The sequence below is a fragment of the Phycodurus eques genome, chromosome 21 (genome assembly GCF_024500275.1).
Source record: "Phycodurus eques isolate BA_2022a chromosome 21, UOR_Pequ_1.1, whole genome shotgun sequence".
NCBI lineage: Eukaryota > Metazoa > Chordata > Actinopteri > Syngnathiformes > Syngnathidae > Phycodurus > Phycodurus eques.
In genome coordinates this window covers 7,966,168-7,990,853 of record NC_084545.1, presented here as the reverse complement: position 1 = coordinate 7,990,853, position 24,686 = coordinate 7,966,168, and the positions used below count along the sequence as shown (strand labels likewise).

Genomic DNA, 24,686 nt, shown 5'->3' with positions numbered 1-24,686 from the left:
CTCGCATTCAGCCGTCTCACTGAGTCCTATCCTATGGTGATGCACTACCAACTGCCCCCCAGGAGGGTAGAAACTGAGTCTTCGTCAAAATTCTAGTGGGGTTCAAATGACAACTGTGGCCTAGGAAATGTGAAACATAGGGGAATCTGGTTAATTATGTACATTGGCTGACAAACCCATGAACCAGCTTGTGACAATGTGCAGTTGTAATCCCTTCAATGGCAGTATCTAACAGCAGTCCAGACCAGTGTCCTCGTACTTGAGCAAAATATCATCAAAGTGTGTATCCAGGCCAGCTTTGCCAATTGAATAAAGCAAACAATTTTTGTCAATTTGTCAATGTCATTTACCACCTGAGTGAGGAAGCCCAGTGATCAAGACTAAAATTTTAGGACTGGACACTGGAAGGAGACAAAAGGTGCCTTGCTGGTCATTTTGTCTTTACCTAGTGCACAGCCCTGGAAACTTACAATGTACTGCCCCACCTCACTTTCCATACCAAGTCACCAAAAACCACTACTCATCATATCCTGGCTGACAGGCAAAAACATCAAATTTTACTCAGCGGATTGTGACCACACTTGGACGTGCACAAACAGCCAGACAGTACAGGAGAGCAACCTGAATCTCTCTGCCTCCCAAGTTTCTGTGCTGACAACTGATGATAAAGTCAGGATCTCACCTCCTGGTCCTATTCAGATAAAATATCCCCAAACTCTCAAGAGAGAGCTTCTTTTTGATTTAGATTTTTAAAACGAGAGGTGAAACGTTTTAATGAATTTATTTATGACACAGACCCATTTGTAGCTTTATTAGAAGTGGCCTATTAGATTTCTTTCTTCTCTTCCATCAGGCGCTTAACCACCAAGCATCTGTGCCAGTCCCCACTCAGTAAATGAAGTGCTCATTGGCTCCAGAGTTCAGCAACATCTATATGAGAGGGTCCCATTATGTCCAGTTATTTTATATCTGTCAATGGCTGCTGGTCAAGGACAGATTACCAGAGTCTTAGCCCTGTACTAATTCCTTGCTAGGCGAGGAGCCATAAAATAAATGTCCACTGTAAATACAGCCTCCCTTTTGCACGTGCCACTGTTCTTCCTTCACAGGCTCGACCTAGTGGCAGTGGTTCCTATCAGGAGGTGCGGCTGCCTGTGGGAGAATTGTAGCTCTCAACAAGGGCACCGCATGGAAGACCTGAGAGAGACAATCATTCCTTTGCACAAAAAAAGGTCCCAGCTACAAGAAAAGCAAAAGTATTACTTAGAAGTCAGCATACACAAGCACATTAGTTTTACATTTTGAAAGAAGAAAAATACCTTGAGTGTAAGGAAAAATGCATGGTGCCAGCTTTAAAACATGGTGGAGGTCGTGTCCTTATGTGGGTTGCATGGGTGCTGCCGTGGGAGCTACAATTCACTGACAAAAACATAAATTTACAACGGTACCACTATCATTACTGAAAGAGAAGATGCTACCAACACTTTAATAATTGGTCGTCAGGCACTTTTCCAACATGTCAATGATCCATCCAAGACAAACTGTTGCATTTCTAAAAAATATGGTGAACGTGATTAAGTGGCCAAGTTTGACTCCTGATATGAATCCAATCAAACACATGAATAATTTTGAAGACACAAATAGAGCATCACTGCCAATTCAGTATCCTGCCTCTGAAATAAATTATTCTTCAAGAATGAAAAAAAATATATATATAGCTGTACCAATATCTCACCAAAGACTTGTGCTGTCCTTAAAAACCATGGCGCTAATATATAATACTAGATTTAAGTGTTATGTAGGGTGTATTTATCAACAGATAATTTGAATATCATTACAAATCTTGTAATCAGAGTGCTATTATTCATCATACTTCAATTTTAAGAATAAAATGTTCTATAAAATTCTGTTTTGTCAAAATCATTCTTTTCAAAGCAGTTGTACTTATTTAGGCACAGTACATTTTGTCACAGCTAGACATGGACAAGGTGCCTTAAACAGAGAACTGTCTGCAGCTGGTCACCAAACCGATTCACTTGACTGCTGATGGTGAACCTAAAACTTTCTTGCTGTTAAGACAGTCTGTTTAACCTCTTAACCCAGGGTCCATTACACAAAAAGACAATCAGTGTGGAAACTAAACCAAACTGGCTAAATCCACACTTGGGAGGCAATTATTGACACAGGAATGGGAAGAAACAGTAACACCAAACCATAAACAAGAAACAACATTGAAAATAAAATTGGGAAACATCAGCTCAATTTCAACCATGACACTGCATGCCCAGACTGAATAGTATTTGTTGTTGGAACATTGTTCTCTGTAGAATTACAGTTCATGTGTGTGATCCAATAAGGTGGCCCTATATACAGACATAGCAACACCAAATTAACAAAATACTTGGGGTATTGGAATATAAAAAATGAAAACAAATAATTGGGTAGCTGAAGACAAAGTTAAAAAGATGTAGCAGGGTGAAACAATTACGGCAGGTCAGATTTGAATGATGAGGCCAAGACTGACAAGAACAGACTGTGAGAAGTGAAAGTCATCGAAACGGGGTAAACCACAGACATCACCTCATGGACATTGTCACTTTGGTCATGAGGTTTTCCAATCCTGAGAGTACACAAAAGCACAGTATGTGATCCTTCTTAGCAGACAGAGAGTGGTGGGGCCAGTAGTGAGGGCTGAGCATTTTAAAGTCCATCAATACCCTTCAAATTTTCAGACAAGGAAATCGTGTGTTAACACCAGTGAACTGAAAATCAAAAAGATCTTCTACCATGCCATGAGCTGCTCATATTTTTTCATACAGTCAAAATACATACACCAACATTCAATATACATATGAAGGATCCAACTTAGGGTTAACCCAAAAGTAAATACATATTTGAAAGTTTCTACATTATAACTTACTCAAGTACATTTGTTGCATTGGTGAAGTAAACACCGCAACTATATTGGAACCTCAGTGATGCATGCAGAGAACGCACAATAGCAGCTGATTTCCTGAAACTTTCCAAAGGAGCTAATCAACAAAATATAGAGGCAGGGTATTATTAGAATCAAACGGGCTCCATTCATTTATTCATTCGCAGTTACTAGCATTCCTTTTCGACTAGCATGCATGCTCTTTGTCTACTGAGCCACACAATTCTCTTCACCATGGGCATCCGACAAGATTAATATATTCAAATAGACATATGGAGGACAAATGGAAAGGTCTGAGATATGAAATGTCAATTACTAAGATTATACTATTGAACCTTCCTGAAACAACAGGAGTCTTGTTATAATGGTGGTCACTACATTAGAGAAGTTAAAACTGCAATCTAAAGATTTGTTTCGTGAAGTTGCAAGCTGTATTATGACTGTACTTTGTGGAGATGTTTCCGCTTATGGAACATAATAAGGAACCCAGAATACTAGAAAGACCTGCATCTATGATGCAGTACAATTGTTATCACTGTCAATTGCAGCCCTAAAAATAAACACATTATTAAACAAAAACCAACATAACATAGCAGTACTACCTTTGTAAAAACAGAAAATTGACAGCTCTTGTGTGCTTGATTTCATTCAATCATACAGCTGTCTCCTTTGTCACCAGTTGATTGCACAGCACATAACAGAACTTTGTACTTTTCAGTGCAATGACATTAGTCTTCTTCTGGTTTTATTCTTACAGACAGTCAAAGTGCAGGGCAACGATATCTCTCACAAGCTACAGATCTCCAGAGTCAGCAAGAGTGATGAGGGCTTGTACGAGTGTCGTGTGACACAAGCCAACTATGGCGGGATTGTGGATTACAAAACCCAAGCTTGGCTGAGGGTCAACGTCTCAGCCAGAGCCAGACGTCCATTGCAGCCTCCCAAGAAAAGCTCCCCTCTGCACCTGACAGACAAGAAACCACGAAAGCCCACCTCATCGTTGGGCCAAGACAGCACGAGTTCAGACCAGAGGGTGGACTCCTCATCTACCTCTCACACATCCTCCAATACCGCTAAACACAATCCCAGCTCAGGTATATAAATGAGGACATTATTGTTTATTTATTTTAAGTATAGTATTTGTGACCTTAAACTCATGGGAACTGGGAAGGTTTACGTACTAAACATGAAGTATTATTAATAATCAAAAAGGTAAGTTTATTTTAATGTATAAGGAATTATTGCATCGAGCTTTTTATTGTATTTTTTAACACGGTCTTTTCATGTACTGTTAGAGCATCTGTAAGGGCACGTCTCAAAGGTCTCCTATCATTTTAAAATTGTTTTTTTTTAGTCATCTTTGATGTCCTTTAACTGGGTTTGCAAGATAATTCGGGTTGGAAATGCCCAGAATTCCCTTTTTTCAAGCTATTCTGGTTGGTCTTTCCCCCATCTTTAAGATGGCCGGATTTCTCATGAATATTCCATATGTAAATAAGCTTTGCTCCTCTTGGATTGCTGTTATTCTAATTTAATTAGAGCGTTTGTCTGATTGGTTCTTGGCGATATTACAGCGTCTAGTGGGTTGGGGAAGCCAAGCATTCATAGTGATGTCACATTAGGATTCTTCAAAGGTGTTACTGTCGGTTAGGGTTAGGGTTGTTCAGAAGAAAAATTCAAGCGTTGTATTGTTGGCCCACTTATAGAGGACGTGAGCTGAAATGGTATATGGGTGAAAATTAAAAGAGGGTGATATTTTGAGGTTAAGACTCATCCTCTGCTCCCATTCACTTGAACATTATGTTCATCACACACGCATATTTTGGCGAACAATGACCGCAAGCTTGTCTATTTCATTCACTGTTACATCATATATTATGAATATGCTGTATTTAAGTATTGTTGTAAGCTTGGTAGAGGCTGACACCCGCTTGCTTGTAACCAGCAAATGCCGTTCAGGTTAGTTGAGTGAGTGGGTACCAAGTACTTAGTGGGTAGGTACTTGAACAATTATTAAGTTTCTATGTCACGAACACACGGAAATTTGATCCAGTTGTTTGCTAGCCTTGTGCCGTCAATTGCCTTTTGCATTCAATCAACAAACCGCATAGTCACAGACTTATTTGGACCTATGTTATACTGACAGAAGTGCACCTTTAAAAACTGTCCTCGTGTCAGTCTTGTCACTTCATACATATAGTTTTAAAACATTACCTTTACCGTTCAGTTAAAGACACAAATAAAAGACAATTGACAATGAAATAATTTTAAACTGACTAAAGTTATCACAGTTTTGATCTATTATCCCGTTGGAGGATCCATGACCTGTTTTCTGACACTGGGCAGCACATTTCGCTCCATAGTGCCTTGGTAGTTTTTAATTTACCCTGCACAGGTTTAAAACATAATAATGTTTTTGCTATCATACTAAAACTGTAATATAAGTAATCTAATATTATGTCTTTATCATAGACATTCCTCAGCATTTTACCAGTCAGCCAGCCTGCAATAAAGTTCAGCAAATTGCAAAGGAATTGGTCACATTTTAATGTTAATATGTGCTTAACTACATCACGGTTCCAGAGTTCCTTAAAGTTAAGCTGAAAGGACAGCAATCATCTGAAATGCCTACACCGGACAGACTGATAGTAGAAATTGACATAATAAGTTGAGCTATTTCCATAAAGCTTCCAAAGGAAGAAATCATAATTTTTATTAGCAGTTCAATTGACTTAATTTTCCAAATCAGTCTAGCAGGCAGGGGGGGTAAATATGCCTATACCGAACAGTCGCAGCTCAAAGCCACAATCAGAGGCTTGATCAGGGTGAGGGGATAGTGTGCATAAGTGCAGAAAATAAGAACAAAGGGAGCTCTGTGTGGTCTGATTAATGCATGTCTCACGCTTGAGTCTGGGAGAACAAAATGGAAATGTCTAAATTCCGAGGGTTTTCACACTTCAGTCATCTAGATTAAGTCAGAGTGGTTATTTACGTGCGTATGACACACTCCAAATTAACCCGGACACTGCTGAAATAATACAAATTGAGACTTCCTCCACTGGTGGTTCTTTGGTTTGCATGATTTGTGCATCGTGAACAAGACAATTCAGATTGAATTTGCCTTCTCTCCATTGTTCTTGTGGCCTTTAAGGTATATTGTAGGTAGATTACATGATATTGTCTGTGACAGATATGGCTAGTGAGAAAAAGAATGATGTACTGTAAGTGGAGGGGGTAAAACAAGCTTTGTAAACCTTGAACAAGTTTAAACAGTGAAAAAGATGTGCAAGCCCGGGTACATCAAACTCAAAATATCAGATAGACTGTCAGACAGGCTGTTGTGTTCCTCAGAGCTTGATAAACACTACACAAGTGACCAGTGAAATTGTTGATTTTGGTCTTCAGGTTTAAATCAGGATTTCGGGCCAGACACCATGGACTGATCACCAGAAACACACAACCATTCACACCTACATTAAAATTTTAAGTTCAACCACCATACAAGATTTTGGATTTAGGCAGGATTGCCTCGACACAACCCACACAAGCACAGGGTGAACAGAAACTCAAATCAAAAAGCTTGAGCTAGTTGATAACCATAACCTTTATGCTGCGAGGCAACAGTGCCAACCACTTGCCCAGCGTGTGGCCTTTGTATAGTTAGTACAGTGAACAGCTTCACCTTCAGCATCAAATACCAATGAACAAGGTGCCCTTGTGTGTCTGAATGTGATGTGGTGTGCTTTCAATCCAGACAAATGTGAATTCATCTTGCATCAATGCAATATGCTTTGAGAACGAGCTCGGAATTGTGAGTGGAAAAAAAGCAATCTGTTACAAGGGAGACACTTGCACTTGTAAACAACTGAATAGCCGTTATCTCGGCCAGATGGCAAAGACTGCTCTTGTACACAGAAACCAGAATGGGCATGACAAAACATAATTATTTGACCAATGAGAAGCATAGTTATTCAACATTATTATCACATCTATTGCATTAGAACATTTCTTTTTTCTCTCTTCAATCTTGATCCGTAGGTATTCTTCAAGAAGTTTAATGTACTTTTTGTACCCCTATTTTCTAAGGTTATATTTCAGTGTTAACTACCTCTGTGTTTGTATACAAATACTTTATATTTTGAACATAATTAAGTATATTGGGATTAAGCAAAATAAAAAAGTACCTTTACCCAAAGCCAGAAGTATAGCTTTATCAAGAGTAGTTATAAATAGGTTAGTGCTGTCTACCTATACGGTACATGATGTGTGATTAACAGAAGCGAACCAAACTGTAACTGCATTAGACAGGCAATTAAATAACTAATTTATCATCTTATAGCAATAAATCTTCAGGAGGCAAAGACAAAAAGGAAAATTTGAATCACAGAACGTAGTTGCCATACGCAACATAAAAATAAATTTAAAAAAAATTAAGAAAAATGCGAGATGAAGCCAATGACAGAAATATATTAATCCGTTTTTTATGTGTTGAGTGGTTAACAAAGAAAAGTCACATCTGTGTTATACAGAGTATAGGAAAATGAAATAACTGTTGAAAGATATTGTGGATTACTGAAAACTATTCGCAATTTATGTCCCTAATTTACACCCAGCAGTGAAAACGCAAGCCTGCTTAAGGTTTACCGCTCCCAAATAACCCATACGGTGGTGAACCAAATTGAAATATTACTATTGTTTTAGTAATAATTTAAACTTCAAATAAATAGAAAAGTTATTTTTAATTTTTTTTTGACAAATTAAAAGCAATATTGCCTCTTTAAAGTCATTTTTGTAGTAGAATTCTTTTCTTGTTCATCTTGGCAAAGTAGAGTTGCCCTTGTACTGTAATAGTCTACATTTTATCCTCAGGAGATTAAATTCTCATTACCTCCATATTTTTCATTTCTCTCCCTATCAAACTAATTTCAGTCATAATTTTACTGGCCCACCTTTTAATGACAATCATTTCCGAAGCGGTCAGACAGTTCAAACATTAACTCAGTCATGCTCTGAGCTCGGCTCACCTCCTGCACCCATACCGAAACACAGATAGATTATTACTGAATGAGGTAAAAAAGTTCAATAAACCCCATTATCAGACAGCAACATTATGCTGACAATTATATGTTGCTGTGTATCATTTTTTGCTGTGTGTTTGACACTGATAAATAAGTTTCTTTGGGTTGGACAGCGGCACGGTGGCCGACTGGTTAGAGCGTCAGCCTCACAGTTCTGAGGACCCGGGTTCAATCCCCGGCCCCGACTGTGTGGAGTTTGCATGTTCTCCCCGTGCTTGCATGGGTTTTCTCCGGGCACTCCGGTTTCCTCCCACATCGCAAAAAACATGCATTAATTGGAGACTCTAAATTGCCCGTAGGCATGACTGTGAGTGCGAATGGTTGTCTGTTTGTATGTGCCCTGCGATTGCCTGGCAACCAGTTCAGGGTGTACCCCGCCTCCTGCCCGATGACAGCTGGGATAGGCTCCAGCACGCCCGCGACCCTAGTGAGGATAGGCGGCTCAGAAAATGGATGGATGGGTTGGACACCCGCCACAGCCATAGGCAGCTTTACTAACAGGACGAGACGTGTAACCATTGAGGTTTTTATCATGTCTCTGTTTAGGCTTTAGGTACAGTAGATAAGCGTCATCACATGAACTCGTTGCACTGACAAGTTAAACGGTAGGGAACTCAGAATCAGAATCATCTTTATTTGCCAAGTAACGTCCAAAAAACACACAAGGAATTTGTCTCTGGTAATTGGAGACGCTCTAGTACGACAACAGACAGTCAATTGACAGAGAACACTTTTGAAACATAGAGACATTGAGAAAAACAGTCACTGAGCAAAAAAGGCTTGCTAGTTATCTGTTAATGCCGGTACATTTGTTTTTTGTTTTTTTTGACAATTGTGCAAACTGATGCAGAGTCCTCTAGCACTTAGAACAGTTGGAATGACTAATATTGCAATAGTGCGTTGCAATGACCACTGTGCATTGTGTCTGATCTGATCTTGCCCTCCGTCGTTCCTCCTTTCTTGTCAAATCTCAGAGGTGACCACGGTAAAAGGAAACCTTTTGTGAATGACAACAGATGCGCACCGATGAGTAATACAGCCAGTGCATGGTTTGCCTTTTTATGTATATTTGAATGCTTCCATGGATCATTCTGACTCACATGACCTGTATTTATATCTACCAAACATTATAATTACACAAATGAAACTGAATGGAATGGTACTGGATTGATCTCGTGTGGGTTAAAAATTAATTTAAATCATGGTACAAGTTACCGACACGTCTGTGATTAGAAAGTGCTATGAAATATTGTTGAACAAATATCTGGATCACCAAGATGTCCATAAAGTTTCACTACTCCTCTGAAACTTGCCATGATCTGTTGAATAAAGCCCTAGCTGGCACAAACAAACAGCACTCAATCAAAATATGTGTTTTTGGACTTTTGTTGTATGTAAGATGGATTACCAGAGAGAACTCATGCAGGCCGTGCATGCAAACTTGTCGGAGAAGGGCCCAAGGCACGATTCCACCTGAGACCGTTGGTGTTGGGCCAATGCTAATAATCAGATCACTGTGTTATATGTCACTCTGTCATCTTTAATATCATCAGCGATGTTTCCACCAGGTAGTAGGAGTTTGATTTATTGCAAACGGTCCCATGATTTCAACACGTACAACACCACTATTAAGCACGCTTTCGTTTAGGTTACCGGTCACAGTCGTATGCTACGGTTGTGTGTAGCGTGGGGTTCATCTTGCTGCTGTCTGTTGAATGTTGGGCAGGGAATTTTCACTTCCATGTTACACAAGTTGGCAAACTCACGCTGTTTATGATTATGTCACGCTATTTGTGTTGTTGACACAACTACACAAGTCTCATCAGGGCTTACTGATCTGATCAAACTGAACTACACCGCTGGGTGGGAGCGTTTGTGATTTCTGCTTGCTCTGCCATCCTTGGTGAATTTTCTCCTTTGTATCTCCCCCATTGTGCTTAACTTCATCACATGCCTCTCAATCATTGTTCCTACAGCTGAAATTTTACAATAAGCCTCTTAATGTCTGTCTTCAATTGCAAGTGGAACTGTTCATTTTATTTCAGTGGGCAACCATCCAGGCCCATGATAAAAAGCCAAGCCTTGTCAAATCTCAACAATCTCTCCCATCTCCAAGTTCTGTCTCCTGTCGACACTAATAAATTGCTTCTGTTTAATTATATAATAACAACAAAATGGAGCAATGTAATTTCAGCTACTGGCTTTAGTACATCACAGAATCTGCACTCACGGATGTTTTTAGGCAAATGGAAAAATGCTTGCGTCTAAAAGGGTTTTTTCTTCAACGACAAAGACTGAACAACCAAATTTGTAAGCAGGCAGAAATTTACAAATGGCTCTGCCAATGAGACAGACTTCAAACTAAGCAGACAACACAGTTTACAACAAATTTACCAGACAATAAGGCAAACAAGTGGAAGAGACACGTACCTCTTCAGCCAGCCAGGGGATCATCAGGGACAGATCAAACTGGCTCTAAGCCAGTCTGAGTTCCCCATGGAGGTGCTAGTGATTCAGCTCATTGTCTTGTTGAGCCTCGTTGCCTCGCAGTCCTGAAATAGATATTTCACAGTACCATCTCACTGAGCCAAAACCTTTTGGCAAACTTTGCAATGTTGTGTTAGGTTAAGTAGAACAAAATGAAAAATATCCAATCTTTTCCAGCCCAGCAGATGCAGCTCTGACAGAGACTCACTCTGAGTATTCAGAGGTATATTTTGGATTTTTTTAACATCATGAATATTAACTACCAGTGACTCCAAACCTTTAGAATAAATAAGGGTGGCTGATAAGCAGGTCAAAATCAAGAGGAGAAAATGATAGACTTGGGATGCTGGAGAGGTGAACCTCTAAAATAATTCAAATTAAACAATTTATGTGAAGAGAATATGAACATGTATTTTAGATCATCAGGCTTGGCATGTTTCCAGTATGTGTTTTTCTCACATCTAATCCCAAATCCTTCCCTGCAAAAATCAGATTTTAGTTTATAAAAACAGAACTGTTCCCACTGCTTCTCTTTCGTGGCCCGGCAATCTTTATTGAAAAACATGACATCCTATGTCTAAATAAATAAAAATGTCATGCTTTTACTTATACTGATACTTTTTTGACATCACATATTTTCAAGACTCAATTAGCAAAAGGAGTGATAATATTTAGGTAAAAAAGAAATAGGCCAAGGGTAAAAATGAAATGTGTTGCATTTAAGACCTTGAGATTATGTTAATAAATTCATCCATCCATTTTCCAAAGTGTTTATCCAGTTCAGGGTAGCACAGCGCTTGAGCCAATGCCACCTGACTTCAGGCAAAATGTGACGCAAACCCTGGCGTGATCGCCAGTCAATCACAGGGCACATATAGAGACAGATAATATTTAATCAAAAATATTTTCATACAAAAAAAATGCAGCTCAGAGCACTTCATATGAATTAAATATATAACAATTCAGACTTACATTCACACATCACTGAGTGAGAAATGTGCCCACGCTCACTGCAACGAAGTCAGGCGAACAAGGTCATGCTTTACAAATGACAGCAAGAATTTGTATTAAAATATTCCGTAACAAGCCAACATGATGTAATTTCCTGTCATGTGTTACATTGATGAGATTATTGTAAAATTAACCAATAGGAAATAATAATTTAGCTTTAGGTTTTTGAAAGTGTGTGCGTTTTTATAAAGATTTTATTTTCATATTTTTGGTGATTGTTTCTTTCCTAAATGGGCCAGGTATACTAGAGTAATTCTGACGGTTAAAACCTGGAAGGCCTGCGAATGAAGGAAAAAAAATGAACACGACTAATCTGTTATCGAATGCTACTAACAACAGATGAATTAGCAGTGTGACAGATTTACACTGCCAGGCTCTTCTTTTCTGACCAAAGAAACATTGGAAAATCAAAGCAAGGACAGACACTCCACCTCAAGATAATAAAACTTTATCTTCCATCCACATACTAGTAATTGTGCTTTAATTGCAAAAAGCTCAGGAGCTTTATTGAGTTAGTGCCTGGTTTTGCAGAAGTCTCTCATCTGAATGTATTATTTTCTGTGAAGGATATTTGTAGCTCATCTGTGGCACTCCTGTTTTTATATCACCTTTTTTATATATGTGTTTATGCATTGTTTGTATTGTAAGGAAAGCATAGTTTGGGGATTTCATAGAGCAGTGTTTTGGACCTCCACCCAATGACACCAATGTACTTTTGCCACCTGACAGCCCAGCCAGGCCTCATTTCATACATGCGTAGTGCAAAAAAGACTGTACATTTAAATTCAATAGTGATGCTTATAATGTGGGGTTTACAAAGTCTAACACCCAGTCTAATGCCAACACAGGTAAGTATTTCTTTCAATCATGCATCTATTATCATGCCTTGAGTCTAAATAACTTTTTTTTCATTTTTTCATTCTGTTCCATGACAATGTTATGAAGATGAAGATCATAGGGCATTATTTGTGATTCATCATAAAACTTAACAATTCCAAAAAATAATAACAACCTACATTCATTTTAGTTTGTCTCAACTAGACTGAGGTACATTCATACAGACTTTCGCTATACCTTGGCAGTATTATTTGTTTAATTACATAACGATGACCCTAACGGATCATTTCACTGACACTGAAAAGGTACAAATAGCAGTCCCACGTAATTTTTTTTCCCGATAGTTTGTCACGAAAATTGTTAATGCCTAAGTGAAGTATAAAGTTGCTCTGGTGTCACAGTTGTGTCCTCTTAGACACACTTCCATGCAGAAAATCATTAGCATGTGATTTGCTATATATCAATTTCCAGACTTTCAAATTATTTTGATAAATTATGTCACTGCAACCTAATGGACTAAAGCTAATGAAATAATGTTGTGTTACATTCGGAATGGAAACCATACGTTTGTGAACTGCATATGCAGAACCTCGTTACAACTTCTAATATGAGATGTGTTTTTCATACATTGTATGGTTGTAGGGTTCCTTTTCTGTTGTGAGATGAAAAGTATGGGTTAGCCAGTTAGGCTGGATTACCACTGCATTTATTTTGATGTTTGCCTTTTAAGTGGCAAAATTTGGATATGCACCATGGCAAGCTAAAGAGGAAAAAAATGGAATTTGATTCTTTCGCTTGTATATATACATGTAAATAGCCAATAATTTCAGATATGGGGAACTTGGACCTGCAGCAAAAAGACAACTGAAGTTAAAGGGTTTCTAGTTTCCATTTGGACCTGCCTTTTAATTATTCATGAGCTATTTTCATCAATAATAATTATTCAATAATGATTACACTACACATACATTTGTATAGAGAGGTTTTCATTCTCTGATTCCGCAGCATCTTGTTGACAGTTTTGTGTCCTTGACTCGCAAGCAGTTAAAGTTGGTCTTCTGAATCAGTCAAAGCTGTTGTTAACTCTCGTGGGCATGTTTCACCCCCTTTCATGCAGAGGAACACGACAACAGCAAAAAAGATTTTCTACTCTGTGAATTCGGGGCCTGTGTTTCAATAAACCTAATGAAGTGAAAGACCAGTGTTGAAAGATCCAGATATAATGCTGATTCTGTCAATATACTTTGTAAACTTCATATTAGCCTGTTTATTGAGTCCCTTCTCACAAGCGGTTTAATTAAAAATTGGGGCTAACAGACCGCATCGTTTGTCTCTTGCGAATCCAGTTTATTTTAAATGCACAAAGATGCATATCACATCAAGACAAATTTACCTGTAGGTGTGAAAGTGAGTGTGGATACTTATCTGCCTTTATGTTTCAGCCATGTGATTGACTGGTGATTAGTCTAGGATGTACCATGCCACTCAATTAACCCAGAATAGGTCCCAGCTCTCTTTGGCTCCACCCAGGATAAGCGTTTTTGATGTATGGTGGATAAATGGATTAGTCGATCGAACTGTGGTTCCTACCTTCGAGCAACCACAGTTTCCCAAAGATCTCCTACTTAGCGTGAATATTTACGTGAATGTGTGGCTAATTTAACTTTTGTGTTTCTTCTTTTCACAGGTACAAGAATATCAGCCGGCTACCGACTAGTTGTCATCCTTCTGGGTTATGGTTTGGTGAGGGAGGCCTTGTTATAATATGCAGAGGGGATATATATGAGGAACTGACTTGGTTGAAACCATATCTCACTTTCTCTCATTTGCTCTTAAAGTGAACAAGAGAACTGCTTGTTTTATGTCCTCCTCCGACACTATCATGCGGACATCACAGTATAGCCTCATTTCCCAGCCACTACTACACTTGCACCTTTCCCAGCCACTACTACACTTGCACCTTTTTTAGTGGCTATTATTAGCCACTAAAAAAAATAAAATTTAAAAAAAATTTAAAAAAAATCTGCCTCCTTAGAATCAGATGGATTACCTTTTGTACAAAGGTCATCTTTATATCACCCAAGGTGCAATGCTCCGATGTGAAAATGGACCCCTCTTAGATTACTCACATGGAGGAATCACTTTCTTATGGTTTCGCTGTTCCAGGTCATGTGTTCATTTGTCAAAATGAACAAGGAAAAATAAGAATCTATATTTGTGTTATAAATATCTATATATATCTATATATATGAAGTTATATATACATCTGTTTTATTTTAAACACCTAGAGTTAATGTTTGTGCCGTATACATAGCTGACACTGACGCCTGGTGGCTCTTGCATTTCATTGTGAATAGGCGCCCTCATCAACTGAAAAAAGATCAACACAATTTAATTTTTGACTGTTACATTAACATTCATTTATTTCATTTGTCTTTAAGCTGTTCAAACGATCTAGTGTGCAACCATTTACATCTTCTTTGTGATACAAATGTGCATGCTTGTTGATCAAGGCTTAAAGGAGAGGAGTCTACTACATTATTTGAACATGAGTCGGCACTTGGAGTTCAGTGTTTCAGTATTTTGGATTTAGCTTTATTTCAATGTGCTAGCTTTGATGTGAAAAAAAAGATGTCCTTGTCATTTCTATTTGTATTGCACCCTCTGAATGAATAAAATGGATGTCACAATTCATGAATAATTCCCAGTATATGACCACTGAACATTTAATTTAAACTGACCAAGACTTAGATGTGAAAGGAAAATGTTTTGAATTCTATGCCTTCCTGTGTGCTCTCATTACAAAGATAATTTGAGTATTTGGGCATAGGGTAAATGAGTTTTGCCAACTTTGTAATTTGCTGATACACGTTGCGTAATAAAATGCTGTATGTCTGGGTCAATTATAATAGACTTTCTCATTCTCAGCAAATGTGTTCTATGTTCGGCAGGAGCTAGTTCTTAATTTAATATCTAAAAAGTAATACAAATCCACGCGGAGCATTTATAAATCGAACGCTTTGACAATCTGACACAAACAGGCCAAACTGTTTTGACTCCAGATAATGACTTTGACATAGTCTGAGCTCCATAATGGGCCACTTTCATGTGATGTCAGACAATCTCCACTGTCTCTTGGAGAAACTATCGTCACTTCCGCTACCCATCTTCATTAAAAGTAATGAGATGTAAACAAATGAATAACAATCAGTGGAATTAATTATTTACTGTTTACAAACATCCATCCGTTTTCTATAGTGCTTGCCCACATTAGGGTTGTGGGTGAGCTGGAGGCTATCCCAGCTTTTGATGCGGGGTACACCCTTGACAGGTCGAAAACCAATTGGAAAAAAGCCATGGGGAAAAAAAACGTTCATACTCACATTTTCAGAATTTGGAATGTGCAAGGAAGCCAGAGTACCTGCACAAAAAAAAATGAATATATACACACACACACACATATATATATATATATATATATATATATATATATATATATATACAACACACACACACAATCATAGTATCATTTTAAAGTAAAGATGTAGCGCCACAGCCATTTCTGGTGTGAAATGATCATGTCCTGGTGTGGCAAAATTTTACATGAAATTGAGTTCTGCCCTACTGAGCAAAGCGATAATAGCTAAAAGCAGTGAAAGACTGAGAGGAGACAAGGGCAGGAAAACAATCCGGTGGTGAGGTTGGACGTGTTTAATGGCTTGCTAACCAGTCTTAGTACTATCCACTGAGTGGCTTTTCAAACCTCACTTCCTGGCAAACATTCCCTTCTTAAATAGCCGTCTTCTATTAAGCTTCAACTGGCAGAAAATTCTCCTGAAAATATCTTGACACTTGAGAATTCATTGTTCCCTCAATGATAGCGCTGGGTCCAGGCCTTGACGAGGAAAATCAATCCCAAACCCTGAGGCCAAACCATGGTGGATATTTCACAGTTGACTAAGGTTTTTATGATGTTGTCCATCCATCCATCCATTTTTTATACTGCTTATCCTCACTAGGGTCGCGGGCGTGCTTGAGACCATCCCAGCTGACTCTGGGCGATAGGCGGGGTACACCCTGAACCGGTTGCCAGTCAATCGCAGGGCACCTACAAACAAACAACCATTCGCACTCACAGTCACACCTACGGGCAATTTAGAGTCTTCAATCAACCTACCATGCATGTCTTTGTAGGATGTTGGAGGAAACCGGAGTACCCGGACAAAACCCACACAGGCACAGAGAGAACATGCTAACGCCATAGAGGCGAGGCCGAATTTTAACAAAGGTCCTCTGTGCTAACCAGTTGTCTACCATGTGTAATTGTTCGAGTGGTATTAGTTTAAGCAGAGTGTGTCTATTTTTGTGACTTATAAGAAGATTAGATCACATTTTATAACCAATTTATGCAGAATTCTAGGTTATTCCAAAGGTTTAACATGATTGAATATTGTCAGATTGCCTTGTTGCGAGAGCTAGTTTGGACAAAATTTCACCACAAACTTTGATACAATTGTTTAAAGTGGACATATGGAAAAAATATAAAGGTACACAACTGAGTAATTATTTTCGAGAGCTGCCTATTTCTGAAAATGTGTCTGTAAGCAAGCTGTTCATATTTTTGCCTGACTGACTGTGACACGTGCAACATGACCATCCAGCCTGTTTTTCTATTGGAGGTATGCGAGGTCAGGGAGCTGTAACTCAGACATAGTGATCTGCAGTACTGCAGCCCCGCAATGAACCATCCTGGTACTGTTCCTCTTCACCTCGTACATTGTAAATATCATGTAGAACTCTGGCCGCTACAGAAGATCTGTAATGCCTCTGCTATCGTCTGCCATGTCAGGGAGTACAGAGAACTGACTTTGTGGATTGGTACCAGTCGGAACACCTCATCATTAGCATGGAGAAGATGAAAGAGCTTGTGGGGCACAATCCCCCCCAACCCCCAAACACTGTTGAACATCCAGGGAAAGAACGTACTGCACAGAGAGTGGATCCTTACAGGGACTTGGTTATCACTTGAACAATACAATGGACTTGTCTATAAACACACAGCATCATTACACAAACAGAGTAAAGCCCTTTGGCATCTACCTGAGTACCTGCTATGACTCAATATGACTAGTGGCAACAGCCTTTTTTAAGTCAATGGTCTGCTGGGGCAGTAGCATCTCAGATGCTGACAGGGAGACATTGGGCATGCTAATAAGAAAGGCCAGCTCTGTTCTGGGATGTCCCCTGGACTCATTGCAGGAGAGTGGGGGAGATGAGAATGGTTGTTGGGCAACAACTCCCACTTAATGCAGGACACCATCATAGCACTCAGCAGCTGCTTCGGTTGCAGATTTCTTCACCCCAAATGCTTAAAGGAGAAGTACTGCAATTGCTTTCTTCCTACTGCTGTAAAACTTTCGCAGTTGCTGATCACAATCAAACCGCCATTAATGGCATATACATAATTGCATATATGTTTTATTAATCGATCGATATCATTTTCAGGTTTTTCAAGTGCTTGAGAACAGAATATTTATTTTTACATGTATTGTTTCCTTCTTCAGTGCTGCTGACTAATCTTGCTGCTGTCCACAACCACTGCTGTACAGTATACTGTATGCTGTGGTACAGTATCAATTTATTCACTGCTGTTCTCACTCTGCTTTCTGACTGCTAGTGTAAATATGTAATTAGATTGAATTCATGATGCGACTGTCCACTTTGCTCATGAAAAGCTGACTATCCCCATTGCATGAGTAATAAAGGCACATTTCTATTTTATTTTATGAACAGAACTGCACACTAATCAAAAAGACCTTCCATTTTGAACAGGCTTTTATTTTCTTGTACTTTTAGATCTAATTGTGTTGGTGTTGATTCATGGTTTTGTTGCATTTCTATCTGAAAGGTATTTATAATGAAAGGTGCTTTAAAAATATTACTTTATTATGAATGGTTGTTTTTCTATGTGTGCCCTTCATTTGGCTAGCAACAAGTCCAGGGTGTACCTCCATCATTATTTTGATTATATTCGTAGGCAAAAAAAAAAAAAAAAAAAAAGTTTAACCCCACATCCTTTGATTATTAACGTGTCATGTCTTAATTGATTCGTAAATAAATAAGAAGATGCAACCTGAAAGAGACAGAGTGGAAGTGATCTTACATCACCCTGGAAAGGGTCTATAAACAAAATTATGTTGTTATTCAATTACTATCTCTTCACATCATCCACCATAAAAAAGACCTGTGCATGGTTTTTAAGTTCACGAAACACTGCAAAGCAACCATCGGTCTAATAATGAATATGGCTATGGTGTGACAATTGTCCTGCAATGAGATAAGCACATACTGTACTGCTTGCTTGGGTGCTCAACATTTAGCCCATTAGCTATTTAGTTCCTGGTTAGTTGTATGGTAACATTCACAAGCAGCCAGCATAAAATAACTGACTCTGAGTTTCTTCTCCACTTGCGCTTACAAAGCAAAAGTTTCGCTGCGCTCTCAAAAAAAGAGGAGAAGGACATGAACTTCATTCAGCACAGTGGTTCAAAGACTGATAATGTGTCAAGCTTTGCGATAACATCAGAGATGGCTGCTCATCAAGAGCCTTCTAGCCTGGGAGCATGATGTGTGGGCACTGAAGGGCAAGCCTATCTTATCCTTTGAATTTCAAACATCTCCAGGGTGTATTTGTACAGTTGCTACACTTTACTATACTTAGAACAGATACACATGGGCAGATTTTCAGGGTGTTTGGCGTGGGAAAGTATAGCATCATTGGATAAATAAGGTTTGGAAAATGTGCTTGATTGTAAAGAATAAAATCTGTACAACGTGTAAACGTGCATGTTTTTTTTTTTACTGTAAAAATTGTGCCATGTAATCATTCAAATGTTATCAATTCAAAGTGGGATTTCTTCTCTTCAAAATGAACTTGGGTAACGTATTTGAAAAAATGTAAAATTCTCGATACAAACATTTCCTTTCATTCATCTGTAGTAAATCTCTTGACTATGTGCTCTTGATACAGATGGATGACGAATATGAATTGTAAGGCCGTGTGGCTGGACTGGAGAAAAATTTATGTTTGAGAGAGGCTTGCTCTTAGACAGCATGGTCTTTGTTACCAAAGACGGAAACTGCTTGTAGCAAACTGTAACAGCTAAGTATGCCTTTTCCTTCCTCCATTTATTTTCTGTTCTGTTTTAAATGTCATACGACTTATTCACAGTGGATGTATTATTTTCTAATGTACTTCACGTTCAATGTAGTCTTGTCTGATAAGCTGTTAAAAGTTCTGATTATTCTCTTTAAATTTGGTGTTGTGTATTAAAACATTTTGTATTATGAAGATATCAGACATGTTCAAAATAAATCCTTTTCACAGGTGAAATTTCAACCTCAGGGATTTAATTTGTTTAATATCATACTGTGTCAATACGCATTACGAGAACTGGAGTAAGTGTATATAGCAATATCAAAAACCTACAATGGTATGCAGTATATTTAAAACTTACTGCTATTTTAGTTTTAAAATGTAATAAAATTGGCAAACAATATTTAGCACCAAAATAATCCAAGGAGAGCGTGTGTTGAGAAATTGTGAACCGTGAGATTTTTTTATTTTTTTTTATTTGGCGATAAACAGACTGTCATAACGTAATTGTATTCTTCATGAGAAGATATGAATCCCGAAAATAAAATTACAGGTTTGTTTGTTTTTTTATTCACAAAAATTTAATTTCCGATTTCAACCCACAATCAAACCGTGATCAAACCGTGATCAAACGACATGGCATACCTGGAAGAGACACGAATGAAAGAAGAGTGCTAATTTGAGGAGGCACGAGGAGCAGGGCAGAAGCAAGAGGAAAATAACAACACATAGGCTAAACTTGTAACAAGACATTGAGAATTTCAAACTGACCAAAAGGAAAGGAAAAATAAAATTGGCCTCACATACTGGTACTCTACCAAGCGCTCTTTGCTCTAACGCCGATCACTGCAATGTTGTACTGCACCGCTTCAAATGTGGTTGTCAAACTGACAAGATAAAACTCAGCACTGCTGAACAATGGCATCTGAACATTTGTCCATGGAAAAACAAGAAAGCTTGTCTGTCCTCTCCTTACCCTCTCTCTCTTCACCTCGACACGGTCCCTTCGATTAAAGTTGTAACTGACATGTTATAATGCAGGCCATTTTTTATTGCCAATTAATAACAAAAACAATCACATTTGATGACTTTGGAAGAAGAGATTATTTGTACATTGCAAGCTGACGCTTAAGGGAAGTTTAGGTTTTAGGTTTTCCTACCCATCTCCTACCCATCACCTACCTTTTTGAAATGTTTTTTAAAAGGCTTCTTCTTCCACTTTGGGTAATTGAGAAGCAGTGCATAGGTAAATCCAAAGACAATTTACATCGCCTGCTCTCAACATCCATCCCAATGTTTCCCTCCAAGATGATTCCTACTGAGGATGCAATGTGGTTGAAGGAATGGCATGTGGAGTGATGTTTTCCTGTTCACTGCAGAGGATCCCGACTGGAACATCATTGTACAAACCTTCCTCATCATCAATGCCCTCAAAAAAGGAACAGGGCATGATCATATCAACGTGACATGGCGCTGCAAACATCCGCTATAGATATACTGCCTGCATGTCTGCCAGTGTCCACCCACTGCTCAGTGCAGCGACCGCTATGGAAAATCACTCAGGACAGGTGCAAGAGGCATGCAAAAATAATCTAGGGTGAACACAAATCGAGATTTTTTATTTAATAAAAAAAAGAAAGAAAGAACAATAACAATAAAAATCAAACTATTAACACATGCACACTTTACAAAGCTATGTACTGTCAGAAGAGAGGAGGAAAGGTAGATAACAGGGGAGCTACAAATGGGAGGTAGAGAGCAGTGAAGGGAGTTAAAGGGAGATGTAATAAATTGGGGGGGGGAGGGGGCTAGGAAGGGGAGAAGGAGGAGAGGAGGTAGAGAAAAATCAGTTGCCTACAAAGCAGGCCTTGAAGTAAGTGGCTGGATCATCACCGAGAATGACAGGAAGCCTCCTGAGGCAACTGACTTCTGTCACATCTGAAGGCTGGTGGATTGAGGGAGCAGAGAGGAAATTCACACATTTAAAATAGGGTCCATATTATGATACCCTGAACCGGTAGCACCAGATTCTGGGTCCCCATGCAGCACCTTCCTGGAGGGCATCCTACAAAAATATTTTGTGCACCAGAAAATTTTGGCAAGAGGGAGTTTGTTTGACGCCCCTGCTCTGAACACAACACAAGAGAAATCAGGATCAAAACTGAGAAATTGAAAGAGAGGAACATTGAAAGAAAAGGGGAGGAACTTGGATGGTGGGAAGACAGGGAGTAGATTGATGTCGACAACTCAATTTGCCTTTGTGTGATGTAAAACCACAGTCAACAGCTGACCAGGAAGGCCTCTTTTTCTTCCTAAAGAGGTTCATCAGGCTAGGAGAAAAACAATCAAGTGAGTCGAAGTTTCCCTTCAGATTTTTCCCGACCTGAATTTGTTAAAAAAAAACATGAAACATAGCAAAAAATGTATAATCCAAAGCCTTTTCTGTAAGCCTTAACAACACAATATTACATAATTCCATATGATTATATTCACCAAAACATTCAAAACGAAGATGGCTTTCTGTGAACAAAAGATGGCTGTTGTCTGGCTGACGTCAGGCTGGTCTGTGACATCTTCTTTACTTCAAAGAGCAAATCTGTGTTAATATAATGTTCTGACCTCAGCATTTTATTACAATGTCATCACTTTGTCCCATGCATTAGATAAGGTGTCACCTAATAACACATTTGCCCAAATTACCTTTATTTTACCTTTATATATTTTATTAATTCATGAAGATGTTTATCAATGTAAATCTCTGCAAGTGTTTACATTTCCAAATCATCACTTACCACGTTTCTTGGTAATCACAATGTCCCATCACTGGTGAGCTACAGATTTTTAGAACAGGCCCGCAGATCACTCATATTGGTGACTCCTGCAAGATTCACATTAAATTGTTGTATTAATCGTCTCAGAGAATGTTACCTTAACTGAGTCTATACCTTGTTCCTTAAAAGCCTCTAGATCCTACTTTGGAAAAGGATTGCTTTTCGCGTGCTAATATAAGCAAGTCCCCAAAGAAATCTGAACAAAGGGTAAAGCAACCTCAGGCAGTGAACTTTCTCTTACTTGCCAGAATGCTTGTGCATGTGTGTGTGTCTGTATATATGTGTGTGTGTGTGTGTGTGTGTGTGCATAACCTGCATTATTTATTTTCACTCATTAAAAGTAATCAATTGTAACGGGCATTGATGAAACGGTCTTTATTGGGCTTTCCAGAATCCATCACTGTAATGTCCTTGTTGACTTTCAAGCCCAGCTTGATTATTTTGTTCCACAAAAGGCCCAAATGAATGAGAATGTGTTTGTGTGGGCAATGCTTAGCACCCCTCAATACTTTGGGATTTATGAATCCCACAGGCAGTGGAAGAAAACTGCATTGGCTCATCAGCCAAAAATGCAGATGGCTATCACTGACTGAGCATGACAACTCAAACTATGTCAACATGTTAATGCCTAATAGCTGTGTCAAACCCACACATTGAAGAGAAGAGCAATCACCTTTATTGACATAAATGTCATGTTATTTATTGTCATTTGAACATTTGTTCCCAGCATTTATCCCATCTGACTAATGAACAAACGACACTTACATAGGAAAAGGTGGCTACTCGTAGCTGTTGTAGTTTAATTTGAGTATCTTGCTAAAGGACACGTCAGCCAAGGTGGCATTCTCATGGTGGCATTCTTAACCAATTCGCCATGGGGGAACAAATAAGTGCGAGACCATCTATGGCAGGGGTGGACAAACCTTTTGGCTCAGGGGCCATATTGACTTATAAAATTTGACAGGCGGGCCAAGCCAGGACTAGATGCTTACATATAAAAAATAAACAAAACAAACAAACAAAAAAAGACATTGTAGTGTTAATACTTAGATTTACTTTTAATGGGAACAGTCTTGTTTTGTTGATCACCTTTTTCGGCCAGTGTATCAAATTCTCAGAACACATCTGAAGTGTTCATCACTCAGCTGTGATCTGTAGGATGTTTTGTTGGTGTTCATCACACTAAAACTCTGTTCACACACATATGTAGAGCCAAACACCACCAGCATCCTCAATACCATCTTCTGGATTTTTGGAAATTTGTCTGCGCTTCATGAAGCATAAAACTCTTCCAGTTTGAGAGTTAAACTTCTCTTTTAAGACAGTATCACATTGGAGCTCAATCATTTGCAGCTCCCGTGGCGCTGTTTCAGGGTCTTGTGTGACTGAATCTAGGATGGCAGTTTGTCAGATCAAGGTGTTTTGCTGAGCCTGCAAGCTTGATTTTAACCGTTGAGCCATAGCCATCAGTTCCTGCGTTGACTGGCTGTTAGCATAATCAGCATGCTTGGTAGAAGAGTGACGCCTGATGTTATATTCCTCTAAAACCGCAATGGTTTCTTAACAAATTAGACATACAGCCTTTGACGGGACTTCAGTGAAAAAGTATTTAGTAGTCCATTCTACATCTGATCTATGGCATTTCACATTATATGGTAGCATTAAGATAGCAGATGTTAATTAATATATTGATTTGGATGACGATTTTGCAGTTGAAATATACAATGCTTACGTTTTTGTTTGTTTTATGTGTTAGTTTTACAATAAACCTCAACTAGGAGTGACAAACAACAACAGCTAGAAGCAAGCACACCTCTTATTTGGTGAACCGTGCAAGCGAGAAAATGACAGCTAGTACTCGTACTAGTATTACTAATAAATCCTATATTGATAAGTTTAAGTGTGTTTTAAAGTGTAATTGTTAATTTAAAGTAAGTGTGGGAATTATGAATAGTTCACATCTTGGCACAAAACCTCCAGGCATCTGCTAGAAAGCTGAAAATGTATATGGGCAGGAATTTAAATGTCTCTTTTTGCAACTCAATGCAAATTGAAATGAACAAAAGAATGGCTTCACCAGAAGAGGATTAAGGTTTTGGAATGGCCTGAAGAATCTGTTGGTTGACTGGCAGAAGGCTGTGCATAGGAGAATCACTGCCAATTTGCAGTGTTTTTCTACAGGGAAGTTGGGTATTTATGGTCAAGATGTGCCATACATGCTTAGGCCAAAAGACTGCTTGCTGTTATAAAATTAAAAGGTACAGTTATACAACCAATTTTTTAGGGATTTTATAAACTTCATTTTTCAACTAATTTGTACAGTGTTTTCTGGATCTTTCTTCTCGTTCTTC

General features: G+C 38.7%; 1 protein-coding gene across 1 annotated transcript in view; it reads left to right on the top strand.

The window, feature by feature from the left end:
• Positions 1–15,038, top strand: part of vstm2a (V-set and transmembrane domain containing 2A) — a 49,070-nt gene extending 34,032 nt beyond the window's left edge. Inside the window, exons 4-5 of the mRNA XM_061666987.1 lie at positions 3,693–4,029; positions 14,036–15,038. Of these exons, the coding sequence (XP_061522971.1) occupies positions 3,693–4,029; positions 14,036–14,112 (414 nt within the window). The 3' untranslated portion in view covers positions 14,113–15,038. The remainder of the gene's footprint in view (positions 1–3,692; positions 4,030–14,035) is intronic.
• The last annotated feature ends 9,648 nt before the right edge of the window (positions 15,039–24,686 follow it).